Source organism: Leptodactylus fuscus, chromosome 6 (assembly GCF_031893055.1).
Source record: "Leptodactylus fuscus isolate aLepFus1 chromosome 6, aLepFus1.hap2, whole genome shotgun sequence".
NCBI lineage: Eukaryota > Metazoa > Chordata > Amphibia > Anura > Leptodactylidae > Leptodactylus > Leptodactylus fuscus.
Window position 1 is genome coordinate 132,923,825 of NC_134270.1, and position 20,930 is coordinate 132,944,754.

At 43.6% G+C, this 20,930-nt stretch overlaps 1 protein-coding gene and 2 non-coding genes across 3 annotated transcripts; 2 read left to right on the forward strand and 1 right to left on the reverse strand.

Moving 5' to 3' along the window:
• The first annotated feature begins 9,344 nt into the window (after positions 1–9,344).
• TRNAR-UCG (transfer RNA arginine (anticodon UCG)) lies at positions 9,345–9,417 on the forward strand. The gene has a single exon. It is a non-coding gene; the product is annotated as a tRNA-Arg (tRNA).
• A 313-nt stretch (positions 9,418–9,730) lies between these two features.
• Positions 9,731–9,803, forward strand: TRNAR-CCU (transfer RNA arginine (anticodon CCU)). The gene has a single exon. It is a non-coding gene; the product is annotated as a tRNA-Arg (tRNA).
• Positions 9,804–15,824: 6,021 nt separating this feature from the next.
• MRPL58 (mitochondrial ribosomal protein L58) lies at positions 15,825–19,660 on the reverse strand. Its single transcript, XM_075278743.1, has 6 exons — positions 19,516–19,660; positions 18,651–18,684; positions 18,023–18,082; positions 17,151–17,233; positions 16,857–17,026; positions 15,825–16,401 (listed from the first exon to the last, which is right to left on the reverse strand). Exons 1-6 carry the CDS (start codon positions 19,642–19,644, stop codon positions 16,317–16,319), a joined length of 561 nt encoding a protein of 186 aa, XP_075134844.1. The 5' UTR covers positions 19,645–19,660; the 3' UTR covers positions 15,825–16,316.
• Between the last annotated feature and the right edge of the window lie 1,270 nt (positions 19,661–20,930).

Genomic DNA, 20,930 nt, shown 5'->3' on the forward strand with positions numbered 1-20,930 from the left:
GCCGTGAAACCGGGTTTTATAATCCGGACACAGAGTCGGACATGCAGTACTCTGTGTCCGGATTAAAAAAAACGGTTTCGCGGTGGAGAGCATAAAACGCTCACCGACGCTCACGGCCGGACCCCGTTTTTAGTTTCCATCTTCTTGCATGCAGAAGACGGAAAGCACAGAACGGAGACCAGAACGCAGGTGTGAACCTAGCGTAACAGTGACTGACTGGCACAGTGGGGTAGAGGGCCACTGCATAAGATCTGTTTTATAGTGATTGTGCAATGTTATTACAGCTTGTACTAATATCATGTCTACTATAGAACAGATACTGAGATATTGTGATATCAATAGAGAATGGGTCACCAGACAGTACAATGCACTCCACAGTGGCCCCCGAGACGGTATTAAATGCTCCAGAGTGGCCCACACAGTATTAAATGCTTGACAGTGGGCCCCCACACAGTATTATATGCTCCACAGTGGCCTCCGCATAGTATTATACGTTCCACAGTGGCCTCCCATAGTATTATACGCTCCACAGTGGACCCCGGCACAGTAATATGTGCTCCACAGTGGGCCACCACACTCTATTATATGCTCCACAGTGGCCTCTTCACAGTATTATACGCTCCACAGTGGACCCCGACACAGTAATATATGCTCTACAGTGGGCCATCACACAGTGTTATACACCCCACCATGGTACCCACACAGTACTGTATTCGCCACAGTGGGGGACAGTGAAAGAAATTTTAGAAAATCGTACACTGCTTTTACTGAGGTTCTGATACCTAGCTGCGTGGTCCAGTCCTTTTGGTCCGTTGTTATCTTCTGGCAGAAACATGTGACCACCACGTGTGACCGCTGAGGGCAATCAATGGCATCAGCGAAGAGCATGTGATGTTTCACTACCTGTGACATCCTGGATCATTTCCTGAGGCCGCTGACACCTTGCAAATGTCAGACGTGAATTTTTAGGATTCCATGAGAGCTTAATGTTATAGGGTTGATGTAGGGCATCTATTGGGCACAGAGAGACATGAATGGGAATGGGCAGAGTGAATGGGGGGGGGGGGGGGAAACATATTGGGATTACAATACCTAAATGTGTGTGCTGCAGATTGTCCCTTTTTCAGTGCTTTGAAATTTGGAAGCTACATGAAACTTTTAATCCATAATTTGAAACAAACAATTATTAAAAAATGATTGTGGTTAACCAGAAATTGACTGAGGTTATAGTATTGCAATGAATCCATTGTGCCAGACTCATATAATTACATCCCTTCAATCAACATCTCTAGTAGGAGAATTAAAATAATTATACATGTGACATATAATTAACTTTATATTGGCAAAAAATAAGAGCTGTCTCCAAGTGTTTTGATTCATCTACCTAAAACAATGTCTCTCAGTCGCTAGGATCCAAGTAACTAGATCATAGGGAAACATTCTTGTTCACATCACAAGGATACAGGTGAAAATATCAGCAATAAAGGAATTATTAGTATACATATATTCCAAGGGATTACAATATAAAATCAATTTATTATTAGTAAAGACTATAATGATTATTTTTCTTCCTTTTGTTTAGTATATAAACACTTATATTGTTATCCATAAACCATACTGCTACGAGCTTCAGGCTGGATTCACACCAGCACTTGAACTCCGTTTGGGGCTCCGACCCCAAACCCGCTTCCAAAATGTGGAGAAAAAAGTCCTGCAAGTAAGGACTACTGGTAAGTAGCTCGTAAGTCACAAACCACTACAAATATCGTCCAACTGTCACAGATTCTGCGGGACAGTCCTGGATTTGGGGTTTTGTCCCGCGGTCCTGGTCGATGGGAGGTATGTCCAAGATTCAACTCATCTGCGTCTGGAAAAGACGAGGATGAGTTGAATACAGTGGTGAAGCAGGAGCAGACAGCCCCCGCCTCACCACTGTGCCCCTCTGCTCGGTTGTGTCCTGAACAGAGTAGCTCCTGGTAAGTATGATGTCATGGGAAGGGGCGGGGCTTCTCCAAGGAGGGCGGGGTCTCCTCCACAGCTCTGTGCTCTATAGAAGAAGCAGGAGTGGAGCACGTGTAGATGGAAAACAGAAGGCAGTGAGGTGTTTTGTGGTATTGGATGATGGAAGGGGAGTGATAGGATTGTTTTACATGGAACTGCATGTTGGAGGAGGCTGAAGGGAGGGAGTGATGTATTTACAAGGGACTGCATGTTGAGAAGTTGAACAAAGAGTGATGTTTTACATGGGACTGTAACCTGGAGGGTCTGGGGGATTGGATTGATGTTTAGCGTGAGATAGGAGTTCTTGGGGTTTCATTGGCATCGAGGGATACAGGGTCTTTTGAGTTTTGCTGGCATCTGGGGGGCAGGGGTCTTTTGAGTGCTGCTGATATCTAGGGGGTCAGGGATCCCTGTTGGCATCTAAAGGGTTGCTTTGCTATTGGCATCTAAAGGGTGTGGGTGGAGGCACAAGTCCTTGTGGTGCTGCTGGCATCTGGGGGGCAGGGGTTTTTGTTGTACTGCTAGCATCTAAGGGGGGCAGGGGTGCCATTGGCTTCTAAATATGGGGGCCTTCGACTTTAAGGTGGTTCTGCTATCTAAAGGGGTCCTTGTGGTGCTGCTGGCATTTTAAGAGTGGCATGGGTCCTTGGGGTGCCGTTGGCATCTATGGAGGATTCTGCTGGCATGGATAGGAGGCAGGGGTCCCTGGTGCGTTTCTGGCAACTAAAGGGGGTGGAAGAAGTGGTCATGACGTTCCAGATGGGACAAGAGACAAGAAATGTGAACAATCACAGTTAGTAACGTCACGTATAAGCAGCTACATTGTTCTTGTACTGTATTTACCTAAATGGTCTTTATAGATCTGTGTAGAGCCGGTATAAACCACTATATGGTCATCATATAATGATAATATTGGTATATTTGAGTTGAGGGCTCATTTAGATGTGTTTGCTCTCCCTGTGCTGACCCCTTAGTTACGCCTCTGGAGAACATACAAACTCCTTACAGATGTTGAATTTGGTCAAATATGAACCTTGGTCTCCCGATCTAACCACTGACCCACTGTTCTTTCATACAGTACCATTACCTATTGAATCCACAGACAACCACTCATCAACTTTGAGGCTACAAATGAAATATTAATTAGAGATAAGAGAGTACTGTTCGGATCAGCCGATCCGAACAGCATGCTGGCATAGAAATGAATGGACGTAGCCGGCACGCGGGGGGTTAAGCGGCCGGCCGCCGTCAAAGCGGAAGTGCCAGGTGCATCCATTCATTTCTATGGAGCGTGCTGTTCGGATCAGCTGATCCAAACAGTACTCGCTCATCTCTAATATTAATCATAAATTGGTTAGTGTAAAGAGGCAACGAGTTATCTGCTACCTGCTCAAACAGTGCAATTGTAATAGAGTTAGTAGCAAAGTGTATACAAGATCCATCTGCCATTAACAATATTGTAAATAGCATGGAGAGAGTTTATACCAAAGCCATAAAATGCAATCCATTTACAGGAATATCTCTTAATCTAGTCTTATGCGAAGCTAAACTATGACACATTTTTTGACATCTATAGTTTTACAATAATCTTGCCCAGACAATACCTGATCACACTTCAAAAGCAAAATCATTGGCATGCATGGGCTAGTTAGGACCTAATAGTGGCCATGGAAATTTTTTTTTTTTAAAGTGGCCCCATTTATGGGCTCAGTCCAAGTAGGTGGAGTCAATATAAATAGGCAGGGCCTGCACAAGTAACTCCTCCATGTACAGCAGTCCTGAGTTCATGTCTTTTACTTTGACATGATACAGCTAGAGCAAAGCTGATGAAGGCTGATGAAGGACAGTTGTAGATCTCACCTGTGTTACAGTACTTTTCACTGTCAGCTACGGTTAGTTCCTACGTTGGCAGATTGGTGGCACTTTATTATGGCCCATAAACCCTCCACTTTAACTTTAAAACAAATCAAAAGAAAATCCACTTACAGCAGGTGTGACTGCTGCAGATGTCTTCAGCGATACTTGGAAAGTCCTCTTCCATCTAGCTTGGAAGAACCTGGCAAGATGTCGCCTGACCACTAACCAATCACTAGCATGTACAGTAGACACTGGTGCAGATGCTGGCGTCCTGGTCTGGAAGTGAAGACCTGCTTATGTAAATCCGTTAGTATCCGATGTAACTGCATAGGTCAAAGGTCCATGTGCCTTAGACTATTGAGAAGAAAATATAATCCAGTCTTAGGGTCTGAAGCGTATCTCGAAGGGGGACAAGTTCAGAGGTTTGCAGGGTGTGTACTTCATATTAGTGCCAGAGTGAATCCTTAAATCCATTTTAACCCTGTCTGTTAGCAATTTTGTTCTTCACTGTAAAGTTATAACATTAACCTTACCACTTGCAGTAAGATAATAAGTTGTGTGCCAAGGGTCTGCCATATTCCACTGCATTACCTGTCCGGTGAAGTGTGGACACCGATCACTGACTGTTATCTGTCTCTGAGGCCCCAAATCTATAGATAATAATCTCTGACAGTAGATTCTTGGTAGTAGCCGGGGCTGTAGCCTTCCTCACAGGCCTCTACCTACTCCAATAACACATTCTCACACACAAGCACGTCTTCATATACGTCACACTTTAGTTATTGTATGAAATTGATTTACATCCTCTGGGATGGACACTCTGCTTTTGGCAAGTGCTTTTGAGAAGCTTGCACAGATTTAGGAGGGATGATGGATCTGTATTAGCTCTATCATCCCTCCTCTAGAGACATGTGTAACACCATAAGACTAGCAGCCAGGTAGGGGAACAAGGATGTGGGAGCAATAGGACGCTGGTCAGCTTGTCTCCATACTGAGGTCCCAAATAATTCTGAGTGGGAAACAGCCCTCCTGTTCTCATGATCTACATCCAACTGCCAAGACAGATGACTAAAGATCAGAGAGGACCTTGAGCGAGAAGACATGCTGAGTTACATCCTGTATAGTAAACAGGAAACAAGACCTGTCCTCCGAGAGTTTGGAGATGCGACACAAGTCTCTTTACTACCTCCTTAGCAAACACTTTCGCTTTATATTACACATAAGTTTGTGTAAATGTACAATAACAATGACCAACACAGTACCTAGAGCTGAAAGCTGGATAGGTAGGTGGCCACCGTCACTACAGCCTGGTCATTGACAACTACATAGGCTGGGTGAGGGACGCCCTGCTTATCATAGAGTCTACAACTGTCTATAAAGGATAGAAGATCATTGGAGCCGTGGAGGAAAGGAAGGAACAGTTCAATAATCTCATAGATGTCATATTAATGGAATACCATAATATAATAAATAAAATAAAGATTGTTCATATGTCATACAACTTATACAGTCATGTATCATACAACATATACACTCACGTATCATACAACTTATACAGTCATGTGTCATACAACTTATACAGGGTAAGGGGATATCGTCACTTCATAGGGAGAGACCACCATTTAGGTGCGTGGAGTCTTATTAAGCCATGAGCGCTCCACTGTGCAAAGGAACATGGGAAGAATATGCAAATCTGACTTCTATGATGTAATTAGGAAGCCAGTGCCTCAAGTATGCACACCAATAGAGGGCGCTGACTGAGACTGTGCATATTCTTCCCACAACGTATACATTCATGTATCATACAACTTATACCATCATGTATCATACAACTCATACACTCATGTATCATACAACTTATACCATCATGTATCATACAACATATACACTCATGTATCATACAACTCATACACGTATGTATCATACAACTCATACACGTATGTATCATACAACTTATACAGTCATGTATCATACAACTTATACAGTCATGTATTATACAACTTATACAGTCATGTATCATACAACTTATACAGTCATGTATCATACAACTTATACAGTCATGTATCATACAACTTATACAGTCATGTATCATACAACTTATACAGTCATGTATCACACAACTTATACACTGGTGGTTTACGCTGGGTTCACACCTGCGTTTGGGGTCTCCGTTCTATGGTTTCCGTCTTCTGCATGCCAGAAGACGGAAACCATAGACCGGGTCCGGCCGTGCGCGGCGGTGAGCGTTTTAGGCTCTCCGCCGCGAAACCGGATTTTTTTATCCGGACACAGAGTACTGCATGTCCGACTCTGTGTCCGGATTATAAAACCCGGTTTCACGGCGGAGAGCCTAAAACGCTCACCGCCGCGCACAGCCGGACATCTCTCTCACCCATTCAAATGAATGGGTGAGAGAGGCTCCTGCAGGTTTCCGTATCCTGCCTGTGTTTTAGGCAGGAAACGGAAACCTAAGTACGGAGTGCCGGGCCGCAGATGTGAACGAGCCCTTACTTGTCTTATGTAAAGTTTATCATAGTGCACAGTCTTTCATCCCTGTAAGGACACCCTCCTCCAGCTGCATTCACTCTCCCCCATGTCTGCATTTTTGTTATCTCTCATTGTACTGCAGATCCCAAGGCCAAATTAACCATTTACTTATTTTCTACTACAGCTGGCAAAACGTTCTCTATTCCATCCCACAAACCGACATTTAATATATCTAGTCCACTCATTATAAGATATCACTGTACGATTATCTTTTTTATTTCTCCGCTTTCAGAGCCATGTGAGGTCTTAATGTTTGGGGGACAAATTGTTCTTGATGATGCCACCATTAATTATTCTGTATAATGTATTGGGAAGTTGGTAAAAAAATTCAGAATGGGAGGATGTAAAAAAAAAAAAAAGTGCATTTGTGCGACATTCTTACGGGCTTTGTTTTACAGCGTTCACTGTGCAACCAAAATGAAATGTCACCTGTATTCTATGTTTCGGTATGATTCCGAGGATACCTAATTTATATGGTTTTATTTACAGTTTAACATCTTAACAAAAATCCAAAACTGTGCCAACATTTTTTTTTTCTAAAAGTTGCCATAATCTGACATGCGTAACTGTTTTATACTTCTGTGTACAGGGATGCATAGGGCGTCTTTTTTTGCGGGTTTGGGTGTACTTTTTAGTTATAGTATTTTGGGGAATCGTTATTGCTTTGATCACTTTTTATTCAGATTTTTATTAGAGGCAAAACAGTGAAAAAGCGTTGGTTTTGCAATTTTGCCTTTTTTTCCCACTTCAGCGTTTACCGTCCGGGAAAAATATTTTTATAGATTTGTATTCGGACAGAGGGATACCTAATGTGTGTGTGTTTCACAATATTTAAGTACTTTTATATATATACAGGGAAAGGAAGGGGGGGGAGGTGATTTGAACTTTTATTATTATTACTATTTTTTACTTTTAAATTTTTTTTTATTATTCATTTATTAGACCCCTAGAGGTCTTGCACCCCATGGGGTCTGATCACTAATGCAATTCATTACAATGCTAATATCTCCTGCGGGGTGGGGAATATTCTGGGTCGTGCGCCTGAATTGAAATCTACACTATCTCATAGCTGGAGCAGATTTCAAGGATCATTTGCACCAGTAAATTAGGGTAAATGATCATAAATCTGTTGGGGCCAGCAGCAGCCCTGCCCACAACAGACCCCTCACTATGCCCTCTTCAAGAAAGGTAGTAGAAGGAGCGAAATAACAGCATCGCTTCTGCCGGGCAGGAGCATAGCGATGTTGCAGGCACCTGTGCCGGCGTCTACACTCCCCGGCATCCGCCTCTCTATTACAGCGGATGGGATGCCGGGTCTTTATTCGCATTGTGAAGGCTAGTGACTGTTCTCACTATCTATGAGCGTGCACGCAGGGCCAGCGGCATCTCGCCGCTGGCTTTGCATATTTAACCCCGCCCACCAATGACGCAACAAAGCCGGAAGACAGAAGATTTTACAGCAACGAAGACTGGTGAGTATGCGACGTGGGACAACCCCTTTAATTAGGCGCGAATGACTGGGCCTAATTGGGAGTGAGTCTCTAACCGCGGACTCCGCCGCTCAGTCAGCCATGGAATCTGCGGGAAGGTAGGGCGTGTCGCTTCTTTTTCCCGCTAACTGAAAAAAATTCCTAGCAGGAAAAAAAAAGCAAGCAACTTCTGTTGAAATGAATTGGAGCCTTTTTTGCAGGTGGATTTTGCCTCAAAATCCATCTGCAAAAAACTTTGTGTGAACATACCCTAAGCGGCCATTCACACGGAGCAAAATGGTGCAGATATCGCGTGTATTATGGCGCTCTCCCGTCCAGGATTGGCGGCAGAGTCCACGTGGTAAAAAAGCCTGTCCATAGAGTTCTATGGGAGGCTGTTTTACCACACGGACTCTGTTGCCGATCCCGCACGGGAAAGCTCCATAATACACACGGTATCCGCGCAATTTTGTTCCGTGTGAATGGCCCCTAAAACTTGAGGCTACTCCTGTTGTGCAATCAAAGATCGTCAAGTCTCCTTGGTGCTCCTTCACTAATATTACGGAATGGAGTCGCATTGCGGCCCTGGGGGTGAACATGAGAGAGTCGCAGGGCGACACAGCAATGGGAGTTGTAGCAAACAAAGAGGAAAAAGTCACAAGTCTGGGAAAAACTGCAATTGCATCTTTTTCATGCCTTGTATTACCGAAAAGTTATGTACAGGGCATGATAATAAATTCCCTTCAATAAGATATTATGTGGGTGTTTTCTGACTGTTATTTTGATGGGGAAACCGGGCTACTAATCGGTGTACACTGTGGACTTGGTGCCCGCAGATACTGAACAAAAATCTGCATGTGAACATATCCCTAATCCTATCCAACCAACTTCTACAGAAGTATCAAATGGATAAAAGGATCCGCGCTTACCAACCGTAGTTCTTGTTGCATTCGTTTATTAAAGCCTCACACACAACGCGTTTCGAAACCGGAAGCTGGTTTCTTCTTCAGGTGCACAACGGACATAGATCTATGTCCTTTGTGCACCTGAAGAAGAAACCAGCTTCCGGTTTCGAAACGCATTGTGTGTGAGGCTTTAATAAACGAATGCAACAAGAACTACGGTTGGTAAGCGCGGATCCTTTTATCCATTTGATACTTCTGTAGAAGTTGGTTGGATAGGTCCTTTTCTGTATAGTACCATGCATACGTGTTTTCACGGTTAAGATCTGCCAGCTACTAGCCATTTTGTCTATGAAGTGATATTTGAGTGCTGTGATCACTTCACAGCGCTTAAAAGGTGATTATATGTTGAATAATACTTTGTGGAATCACTTTAAAAGGGTAATGCACAAGGTGCCGTGCGGTGCTCTCTCTTCTGTTTTCATATCCCTAATCCATCACCTCATGAACAGGCACATAGAGGCGGTGCTCGGGCTCCATACAGCTTGTAGCGTGCACTATCCTCACTGACCGCGTGGCCTAATGGATAAGGCGTCTGACTTCGGATCAGAAGATTGAGGGTTCGAGTCCCTTCGTGGTCGACTTTTTGCAGCATCCAGTAAATTGGTTGCAGCTTTTTTGTGTGCTTGCTCTTTTATGGAACATGTCTATAAGGTTTAACCAACGTCTTTCTTTTAGTTTTTCTATATCACATGCTAGTAAGTGAATATGAGCAGGGGACGCTTTCCCGGATCACTCACATCATGTATACAGTAGACCACTCACATCATGTATACAGCAGACCACTCACATCATGTTTACAGCGGGTCACTCACATCATATACATCCAGAATATACAATAGAACGTCCTGTTTGAATGTCAGATAGAGATTTGGTGACTCAATTCTATGTGCAGCCCCAGTGGCCTAATGGATAAGGCACTGGCCTCCTAAGCCAGGGATTGTGGGTTCGAGTCCCATCTGGGGTGGAAGGTTAATTTTCTTTGTCAAATTTTATTTTTTAATTGCATTCTATCATGTTTAGTTGTATTAATATGTTAAGATCCATCATTGCCCAATTTTACAGATTATTATATCGTTTACATTCTAAACCTCGAAGATTGTTGTGTATATCTATTGGGCTATAGCACTGCAGCGCCACTAGAGGGAGTCCATCACTCATACTAGAATTTTACATGATGAATGATGTGTACGCTGTGATGCCACTATATAGCGATAATGCAGGGATACTATACATAGTGATGTCACAGTACAGGGATAATATAAACACTGTGATGTCACAGCACAGGGATAATACACTGTGATGTCACAGTACAGGGATAATATAAACACAGTGATGTCACAGTACAGGGATAATATAAACACTGTGATGTCACAGTACAGGGATACTATACATAGTGATGTCACAGTACAGAGATAATATAAACACTGTGATGTCACAGTACAGGGATACTATACATAGTGATGTCACAGTACAGGGATAATATAAACACTGTGATGTCACAGTACAGGGATAATACACATAGTAATGTTGCAGTAAAGGGAAAATACACCTGATCCACCCCATTATACTCAATAGGGTCCATTTGGACTCGTAGGAACAGAGGTCATATTCTTCTGTCAGTGTAATTTGCAGTCCTGTGGCCTACACTGACAGTTTTCAGGTGTATATGCATTTGAATATACGGGAAAAATACAGATACATATTCACCATATGGCAAAAATATTTTTATAAGTTTGTAGAATGGGCATTTTTGGAGACAGGGATAACTAACGTATATGCACAGCGCTTCACAGTGGTTTTTAATAGAGATGAGCGAACACTAAAATGTTCGAGGTTCGAAATTCGATTCGAACAGCCGCTCACTGTTCGAGTGTTCGAATGGGTTTCGAACCCCATTATAGTCTATGGGGAACATAAACTCGTTAAGGGGGAAACCCAAATTCGTGTCTGGAGGGTCACCAAGTCCACTATGACACCCCAGGAAATGATACCAACACCCTGGAATGACACTGGGACAGCAGGGGAAGCATGTCTGGGGGCATAAAAGTCACTTTATTTCATGGAAATCCCTGTCAGTTTGCGATTTTCGCAAGCTAACTTTTCCCCATAGAAATGCATTGGCCAGTGCTGATTGGCCAGAGTACGGAACTCGACCAATCAGCGCTGGCTCTGCTGGAGGAGGCGGAGTCTAAGATAGCTCCACACCAGTCTCCATTCAGGTCCGACCTTAGACTCCGCCTCCTCCGGCAGAGCCAGCGCTGATTGGCCGAAGGCTGGCCAATGCATTCCTATGCGAATGCAGACTTAGCAGTGCTGAGTCAGTTTTGCTCAACTACACATCTGATGCACACTCGGCACTGCTACATCAGATGTAGCAATCTGATGTAGCAGAGCCGAGGGTGCACTAGAACCCCTGTGCAAACTCAGTTCACGCTAATAGAATGCATTGGCCAGCGCTGATTGGCCAATGCATTCTATTAGCCCGATGAAGTAGAGCTGAATGTGTGTGCTAAGCACACACATTCAGCACTGCTTCATCAAGCCAATACAATGCATTAGCCAGTGCTGATTGGCCAGAGTACGGAATTCGGCCAATCAGCGCTGGCCAATGCATTCTATTAGCCCGATGAAGTAGAGCTGAATGTGTGTGCTAAGCACACACATTCAGCACTGCTTCATCAAGCCAATACAATGCATTAGCCAGTGCTGATTGGCCAGAGTACGGAATTCGGCCAATCAGCGCTGGCTCTGCTGGAGGAGGCGGAGTCTAAGATCGCTCCACACCAGTCTCCATTCAGGTCCGACCTTAGACTCCGCCTCCTCCGGCAGAGCCAGCGCTGATTGGCCGAAGGCTGGCCAATGCATTCCTATGCGAATGCAGACTTAGCAGTGCTGAGTCAGTTTTGCTCAACTACACATCTGATGCACACTCGGCACTGCTACATCAGATGTAGCAATCTGATGTAGCAGAGCCGAGGGTGCACTAGAACCCCTGTGCAAACTCAGTTCACGCTAATAGAATGCATTGGCCAGCGCTGATTGGCCAATGCATTCTATTAGCCCGATGAAGTAGAGCTGAATGTGTGTGCTAAGCACACACATTCAGCACTGCTTCATCAAGCCAATACAATGCATTAGCCAGTGCTGATTGGCCAGAGTACGGAATTCGGCCAATCAGCGCTGGCCAATGCATTCTATTAGCCCGATGAAGTAGAGCTGAATGTGTGTGCTAAGCACACACATTCAGCACTGCTTCATCAAGCCAATACAATGCATTAGCCAGTGCTGATTGGCCAGAGTACGGAATTCGGCCAATCAGCGCTGGCTCTGCTGGAGGAGGCGGAGTCTAAGGTCGGACCTGAATGGAGACTGGTGTGGAGCGATCTTAGACTCCGCCTCCTCCAGCAGAGCCAGCGCTGATTGGCCGAATTCCGTACTCTGGCTAATCAGCACTGGCTAATGCATTGTATTGGCGTGATGAAGCAGTGCTGAATGTGTGTGCTTAGCACACACATTCAGCTCTACTTCATCGGGCTAATAGAATGCATTGGCCAATCAGCGCTGGCCAATGCATTCTATTAGCGTGAACTGAGTTTGCACAGGGGTTCTAGTGCACCCTCGGCTCTGCTACATCAGATTGCTACATCTGATGTAGCAGTGCCGAGTGTGCATCAGATGTGTAGTTGAGCAAAACTGACTCAGCACTGCTAAGTCTCTGCATTCGCATAGGAATGCATTGGCCAGCCTTCGGCCAATCAGCGCTGGCTCTGCCGGAGGAGGCGGAGTCTAAGGTCGGACCTGAATGGAGACTGGTGTGGAGCGATCTTAGACTCCGCCTCCTCCAGCAGAGCCAGCGCTGATTGGTCGAGTTCCGTACTCTGGCCAATCAGCGCTGGCCAATGCATTCTATTAGCCCGATGAAGTAGAGCTGAATGTGTGTGCTTAGCACACACATTCAGCTCTACTTCATCAGGCTAATAGAATACATTGGCCAATCAGCGCTGGCCAATGCATTCTATTAGCTTGATGAAGCAGAGTGTGCACAAGGGTTCAAGCGCACCCTCGGCTCTGATGTAGCAGAGCTGAGGGTGCACAAGGGTTCAAGTGCACCCTCGGCTCTCCTACATCAGAGCCGAGGGTGCGCTTGAACCCTTGTGCAGCCTCGGCTCTGCTACATCAGAGCCGAGGGTGCGCTTGAACCCTTGTGCACACTCTGCTTCATCAAGCTAATAGAATGCATTGGCCAGCACTGATTGGCCAGAGTACGGAATTCGGCCAATCAGCGCTGGCCAATGCATCCCTATGGGAAAAAGTTTATCTCACAAAAATCACAATTACACACCCGATAGAGCCCCAAAAAGTTATTTTTAATAACATTCCCCCCTAAATAAAGGTTATCCCTAGCTATCCCTGCCTGTACAGCTATCCCTGTCTCATAGTCACAAAGTTCACATTCTCATATGACCCGGATTTGAAATCCACTATTCGTCTAAAATGGAGGTCACCTGATTTCGGCAGCCAATGACTTTTTCCAATTTTTTTCAATGCCCCCAGTGTCGTAGTTCCTGTCCCACCTCCCCTGCGCTGTTATTGGTGCAAAAAAGGCGCCAGGGAAGGTGGGAGGGGAATCGAATTTTGGCGCACTTTACCACGTGGTGTTCGATTCGATTCGAACATGGCGAACACCCTGATATCCGATCGAACATGTGTTCGATAGAACACTGTTCGCTCATCTCTAGTTTTTAACTTTTCTATGTATTCTAGGGAGTGGGGGTGATTCATTAGACCTCCAAGGGTCTCATCACCAATGCAGTGCATTACAATGCATTGCAAAATATCGGCATAAGGCAGCCTGTCATACAAATGCATGTCAGACAAGCCTGGGAACCTTCAATAAAATCCAGGATATCATATCAAATGTGATGCTGGACCCGGATCTCGCTCCAGATGCCGGCGATCCCCAGGTACCACTGGCAAAGTGCGGGCACTGTTTGCTGGCATTAGTGCCAGGTTTCTGCCGAATAATACAGCAGAGATCTGTCAACTTTGGCGGCTGCTCAGCTCCATATTTAAATATCTGACATCCTCCATATTATTATATGAAAAATGGCCGTGTCCTTATGTGGGTTTAGAAAAAAGCCATCATTTTTTTTTTTTTTGTGCAACATAAGATACCGTTTACAGCTACTTGACATTGGGTAGCGTTATGTTACTATTAGGTTAGTTTAGTAGCTGCAAGAACCTGCCCCTCACCCTGCAGATTTAGGTCCAATGCACACGACCGAGTGTGCTTCTGATGTGGAGCCCAACTTGCAGTAGATTGCAGATGACACTCAGGTCTTCCGATTCATTTTGTTCTGATGGCACGGCCTAGGACAGGACCTGCTCGATAATCATCTGTGTCATCTAGTGGATATGCAAATGGATATGTTTGCTCAGTATTTTTTTTTGTGCATTTTACTTGCTGAAAACCATGTCATAAACTACCTGCATTAAAATTTCTTTATTTTCAATGGGAAACCACACCATTGGGAATTTTTTTTTTCTGTGTATGGTTTTATAAACCACATAAAAATGAAGGCGGTATGTCCAAGCTTGGCATAATGTCTGCGGTAAAACTGCAATGGGTGGTCACAGATTATTCATATTGAATGGGGCTACCCAGTGTGAAGACCCATGCCAGTCAAAGGGTATGTTCACAGAGTTTTTTGCAGACGGATTTTGAAGCGGAATCCGCCTGCAAAAACATCTTCCATTCATTTCAATGAGAGTCACTCGCATTTTTTTCCACTAGCGATTTACTAGCGAAACTTACCCAAACTACAAACCGCAGAAGGAACTCAAGGCCATTGTAAAAATACAGGTGTGTATTTCTGCCGTATGAACATATCCCAATACTTTATTTAACCACTTCAGTACCGGGCCAATTTGTGGTCCAGGACCAGACACATTTTAGGTTTATTTTGTATGTGCGGTTTTGAGGGCTGTAACATTTTTCCCATATGTCTCAGTCAACTAATTTTTGCGTCTTTTTTCGGGGACACATAGGGCTTTATTTTTATGTTATCTTTATTTTCGAATGTGTTTTAATTTTTTTTATATCTGGGAAAATATAAACAAAATAGGAGGGAAATTGTGTCTGGTTTTCAATTTTTTTTTTTTAAATTTAATAACACAAAGTGTCACTGAAAAACTTTATAATATAGTTTTTCCTCTCCGTTACGGTAATTTTTATTTTGTATGGTGTCGTCGGGGGTGGGGCTATAACCTTTAATAACGGCGTTTTATTAGCGTATTATTTATTTATTTTTTATTATTTTATTTACATTTTTTAAAAACTTTTTTATTATATTTTTTTTTCAGATTGTGTCCCCATAAGGTAATAAGAGACCTTTGGGGACATCTGATCACTTATTTTTTTGTACTTGAGGCTGATTTCTCCTAGAACTGGGGCTGCTACATTTAACCTCAGATACAGGAGGAATCCAGCCTCCTGCACGCTGTATACACAGCTTACTGAGCTGATCTGAGTCCTGTAGGACCCAGCAGCTCTTGTAAGACTCTGCTCCCGGTGGATCACGTGTCCGCTGGGTCAGAGGGCAGCTGAATTATGGCTGCGTCCATAGCTGTGTATACAGCGCTCATTGAGCGCTGTATACACAGCGATCGAGAAGGCAGGGGAGGTAATAAATCTGCCCTGTCTTCTCTCTGGGAGCTCCGGCTAAAGTTACAGCCGGCTCCTAGTGAAAGCAGCTGCACGATCTCCGTGCAGCTGCTGTGTTCTGACTGGACGTAGAGGTACGTCCGGTCAGAACTAGACAACCACTTCCCGGACGTATATAGTCTATGGGCGGTCCGGAAGTGGTTAATAAGCTTTCAGACTTGTCTCAGAAACTGCCAGATCTGCATGTTGCTGGTTTTCTCTGACATTTACAATATACATCATGCACACTTTTCAAAAATTTTGACACAAACTTTCCATATACATAGGTTTATTAATTCACTTTTATTGGCAATAAATCTTAGGTCTTAAGGTGTGGATACCACATGTTCAATCATTTTATTACCCAACAGTCCTTAAAGGGAGTCTGTCAGGTCCAAAATATCTTCTAAATCAATAACTGGACATGTAGTAGGCAGTAATAGGAGCAGGAACATATGTATGTAGCCACAAACCAATGAAGCCATGAAGAGATATTCATCTCTGATTTGCACAGCAATAAAAAAATATCTGCGCATTATTTTGTTGGTTTCTGGCCACAAAAATAAGTTTTTGCTACTATTAATTAAATCCTCAATACACAGCGCTATTGCTGTTTGGGAGACATACTGGACCTGACAGATTCCCTTCAACAATAACATGATGAAAAAAGGACTTCAGATTTGGGAACAAGACAAGGCTTCATAACTGTCATTTTCCACTTCGAGGGGGAAACCATGTCGCTGTAAAGTAAGAAGATGTGATCCTTGTCCAGCATCAGTCCAAGCTTACACTACGAGTCTGTTTTATTGAGGAATGGATTTTCTTCTGTCGCAGACGTTCTCTGTTCATAGATTCCAACCTATAGACAAAATACGATAAAACAATTACATACAGCAAACATAGCTGGGATCAAATTATCCCTATATCTCACAGAGCTCAGCTTCTCTTCCTCTATCGTATACTCCTATGTATCACAGAACTCAATTTGTCTCCCTCCATTATATAAACCTATATATCAGAGCTCAGCTTCTCTCCCTCTATTATAAAACCCTACATATCACAGAGCTCAGTTTCTCTAACTATCATATACCCCTATATATCACAGAGCTCAGCTTCTCTCCCTCCATTATATACCAGAACTCAGCTTCTCTTACTATAACATAAACCTATATAACACAGGTCTCAGCCGAATCCATCCAATGGCAAGTGACAAGTATCAGCTCTAAATGCTTATACGCAGTTAATTAAGAATGTTACCTATCTCTATGCAGAAAACAAGTGGATCCATATCTAGCCCTCTAGTAAATTACATACCTGGCTTGCCGTAGTTTAATATCTTCCTCCGACACAGGCTTCGGCTTCTGGCTGGCTTCAGAAATCATTGTTCGGATTTTCTCCAGACAGTCGGCCATGTTGCGCATCTGGTACCGGCTCACTTCCGAGGTTACAATTAGTTCTCCGTTCCGGTTTATGCGGTTTTTGTTCTACAGAATGCAGGAGCGGACAATGTAACACGCCATGAAACACAAGCATCTGATAGATGCAGCTTTTAAAGTGTTTTCTAATGTTCTGACCATTGTCTGAACACCTCAAGCAACAATCCATTACCTGCAGTGAGATCTTCTGTCTGACATCTTCTGGGATCCAGTCCGCTGAGGACAAGTGGAATCGGATTTCAGCCTTTGTGTTAACTGTGCGAACACAAAAAAAAAAAATAAGCAAACTGGCATCCTCCCAGGTATGTGATTATACATACATAGAGGCCAATCTGAACACGCAGTGTAAAGCATGGGGCAAAAGCCTGAGCCTCTGGAAACACAAAGGTTTTGTTTAAAGGCATTGCCCCAGTATAGAGAATTATCCTCTCAGAACAAATTCAGCAAAGGATATGCAAGTCCCTTATGCTCCATTCATTTCAATGGAACTGCTAAACACAATCTAGTAACAGCGTCCAGCTCACTGTGGCAGCCTTATACAGCTGAATGGAAAGCAAGGGACATGCACAACCCTAACGCCATTCATCTAGAAAGTAAGAGTAACTTCCATTTTTGAGACATTTACCAGTCAGACACAAACTATGGATAAAAGTATTGAGTCACAGGTGTTAAAGGGGTTTTCCAATCCAACCTGAGAACCCAGGAAGGGTTGGGTTCAGGATAAAATAAAAAAGGCAAAACTCATCTGCCCACAGTCCTCCATAGCGGCATGCACCTTCCCCGATTCCAACATCTCCTTCTGGTCCAGAAGTGAGGTGGCAAGGTGATTTCACTGCTAATACTGCACCAGAACCCTGTACATGACCCATGAGGCCAGAGATTGGGCACAACAGATACTTAAACGGCCTCAGTGTGTGCACAGAATGGAATAGGTGATTATGGCTCCCCTTTTTTAAATTGTATTGTTTTTTCTTTAAACTGATTTCCATTTTGAATTGAAAACCCCTTTAATCACTTCAGTCACCTTCATACACATTCTCTTACCTTTGTTGACATTCTGTCCTCCTGGACCGCTGCTCTTGCTATACGAGACGGTCAAACGATCTGTGGAAATATATATTGTTAATAAGTTACCAAGTAAATCTCTTAAACTTCAAATTAAATCTTAGTCATCTTGGATGTTCTCTTGGACCATGGCATACATTTTTCTTGTAATATGGCAGTTTTACTTCTATGTTCATACATGGCGATAGTTCTGTACTTCCATTTGAAGCCATGGTTGCAACTTCTTAATTAATTACATTGTCCCAAGATTGACACGTATTACCTATTCACAGTATAGATAAGTATGTGATTGGTGGGGATCAACCTCTGAATAACGGTCTTGGCTGCTCTCTTCAAAAACTATGCTTGGAGACTACTGCTCTTTTATTGCCAGCAGTCCCATAAAGATGAATGGAGCAGCAGTGCCCATGTATGAACGCTGCTCTATTCAAACAAGGACAGATGGATTTTCCCTTTGATCAAACATTCTTCATCAATTCTGTGGACTGGTCAAAAGCTTAAGTATTAGAACAATCCATTTAATACCTATCCTTTCGGTATAGGTATAGGTATACAACTACGGTATAGGAACAAACTATATAACAAAGGGTCACAAGGAACAACTCACCCACGGGAATGTCTATAAGATTCTGTCTTTTTACCTGTAGTAACAATAAATGAGAGAACGTTAGAATAAAATGATATATGTAAAAGTCATTACAGTTTAGATATCAAATGCACAGACAAGTAGAACAGTATTACCAACTACGTAGGATTATCTACTTATATAACAAACGTAAAGAGGGCCTTTTATGTCCTCAATTATGTGTGGTATTATTTGATGCTAGAAAGCCAATAGTGTACTAGATTCACATGCACAGTTGGCTTTCCCGGTGTGTACCCCGGTGCTACCGTTAATTTCGGCACTGATGTCTCTCCACTGTCAGAAGGTCGAGCCTTACAGCCCTTATAAGTAATTCCTATGTATTTCCCATTCCTTTTTTAGCCCATCAGCTAGACTGCAAAGCTAACACACCCGCATCAGGCTCAGCACCACTACCGGACCTACATACAGTGGGAACCTCCTAGGAGGGTTTTTTTGGTAAAATTAATAGACCTGGACAACCTCTTTAAATCTCTATAGGGTTCATGGAGATGGCCTTGTACAGCACTCAGCCATTTTACTTAGTCCCATACACTTTGAATGGCTAGCCTGCCCATATACATGTGACTATGACTCTATTCAGAAGGGGCCCCTTGTGATCAGACATTTATCACCTATCCTGAGGATCAGCTATTACCGTAGACAACCCCATTAATAATGTGGTGTCCTGTAAGTCTAACACCCTAATGTATAGCGCTGATCTCCAATGTCACCCCCATGTGAGCAGCTCCAGCAGGTCAATGACAGGCCGGAGGACGCTCCTCATTGGTGGAGCCAGCTGTCAGTCACACACCACACACAGCTTGTCCCTCCCCCAGCTCCTGCTCACCTCTGCCGTCCGGTTAATGCCGTCTGGATATAACTTCTCTAAGCTATAGACGCTCTGAAAGCCGGAGGAGTACCGGATACCGAGAGCACGAAACACCGACAACCGGGGCAGCAAACTGGCGGGTGCCATATTGGATGTAATGAGCTTCCTGTGTGTAGTGCAACACAATAATCTTCCGCCTGTAAACTAGAGCGCCGAGCACTTAGTTCCGCCCCTAGAACACGGGCTGTTGTATGGCTGCTCTGCGGGAATTGGAGAGAAGAGGCCTCATGTGAAGCAGTAGTCTATAGAAACCAGTCAGCCTATAATAGTCCATAGAAGCCAGTCAGTCTATAGCAGCCCATAGTATTCAGTCAGTCTATAGCAGTCCATAGAAGCCAGTCAGCCTATAACAGTCCATAGAAGCCAGTCAGTCTATAGCAGTCCATAGAAGCCAGTCAGCGTATAGCAAAGTTTAAAATAACAATGGTACCGCACACTCCCGTGTAAAAATGGAGGTGCAAGCAAAAATAGGGTCCTCCGACTGTCGACATCCAGAAAGAAAATTCTGCTGCGCACTCTAATTTTGCAGTGAAAGGCAAAGTCTTTTATTGTAGATATAATAAAAAATTGATGCGCCATGGACATAAAGACATATATATGTGCAAAGTAGAAAGACAGATCAGTTGGTAATGGGACGTTTCGGTCATCTGACCTTCCTCATGCCTGATCTATGTAGGAAATGCAAAGTGCTCCCATGGCATTAGTGGAGCACTTTCCTACATAGATCAGGCATGAGGAAGGTCGGATGACCGAAACGTCCCATTACCAACTGATCTTTCTTTCTACTTTGCACATATATATGTCTTTATGTCCATGGCGCATCAAATTTTTGTTATATCTACAATAAAAGACTTAGTCTTTCACTGCAAAATTAGAGTGTGCAGCAGAATTTTCTTTTTGGATGTCGACAGTCGGAGGACCCTATTTTTGCTTGCTTGCTTTCAGTGAATAGCAGTCTATTTCTTTGTTCCAAAACATCCTGGGTGTCCTGCTTCTCTCTGTACTTCTTGGTTGCTCTCACAGACATGTAACCAATCACGGTCAGGTCCACTACAGCTAGGTGGTCCCATTTCTGTGTCATGGTGGACCAGGAAGTACAGAAATAGAAGATCAGGAGCAGCAAGGAATGAGTAGATGTATTACTTCTTATTTTTAGCATATTAGGGTTTGAAAGCAGATGGCCAACCCCTTTAAATTTTGGTCGAGTCTATTTCAGCAACAATTCTGCAGAGCAGGTTATGTTCTGGTAGGAAGTAAGGTGTGCACCTGTGAATGTTATTTGGGGTGGGGTGGGCTTATAAGAGTCAAACACTTTAGATTGTATGTGGCAAGTATTCTAGACCAATGAACCTATGGGGTGGGGCAATCATAGG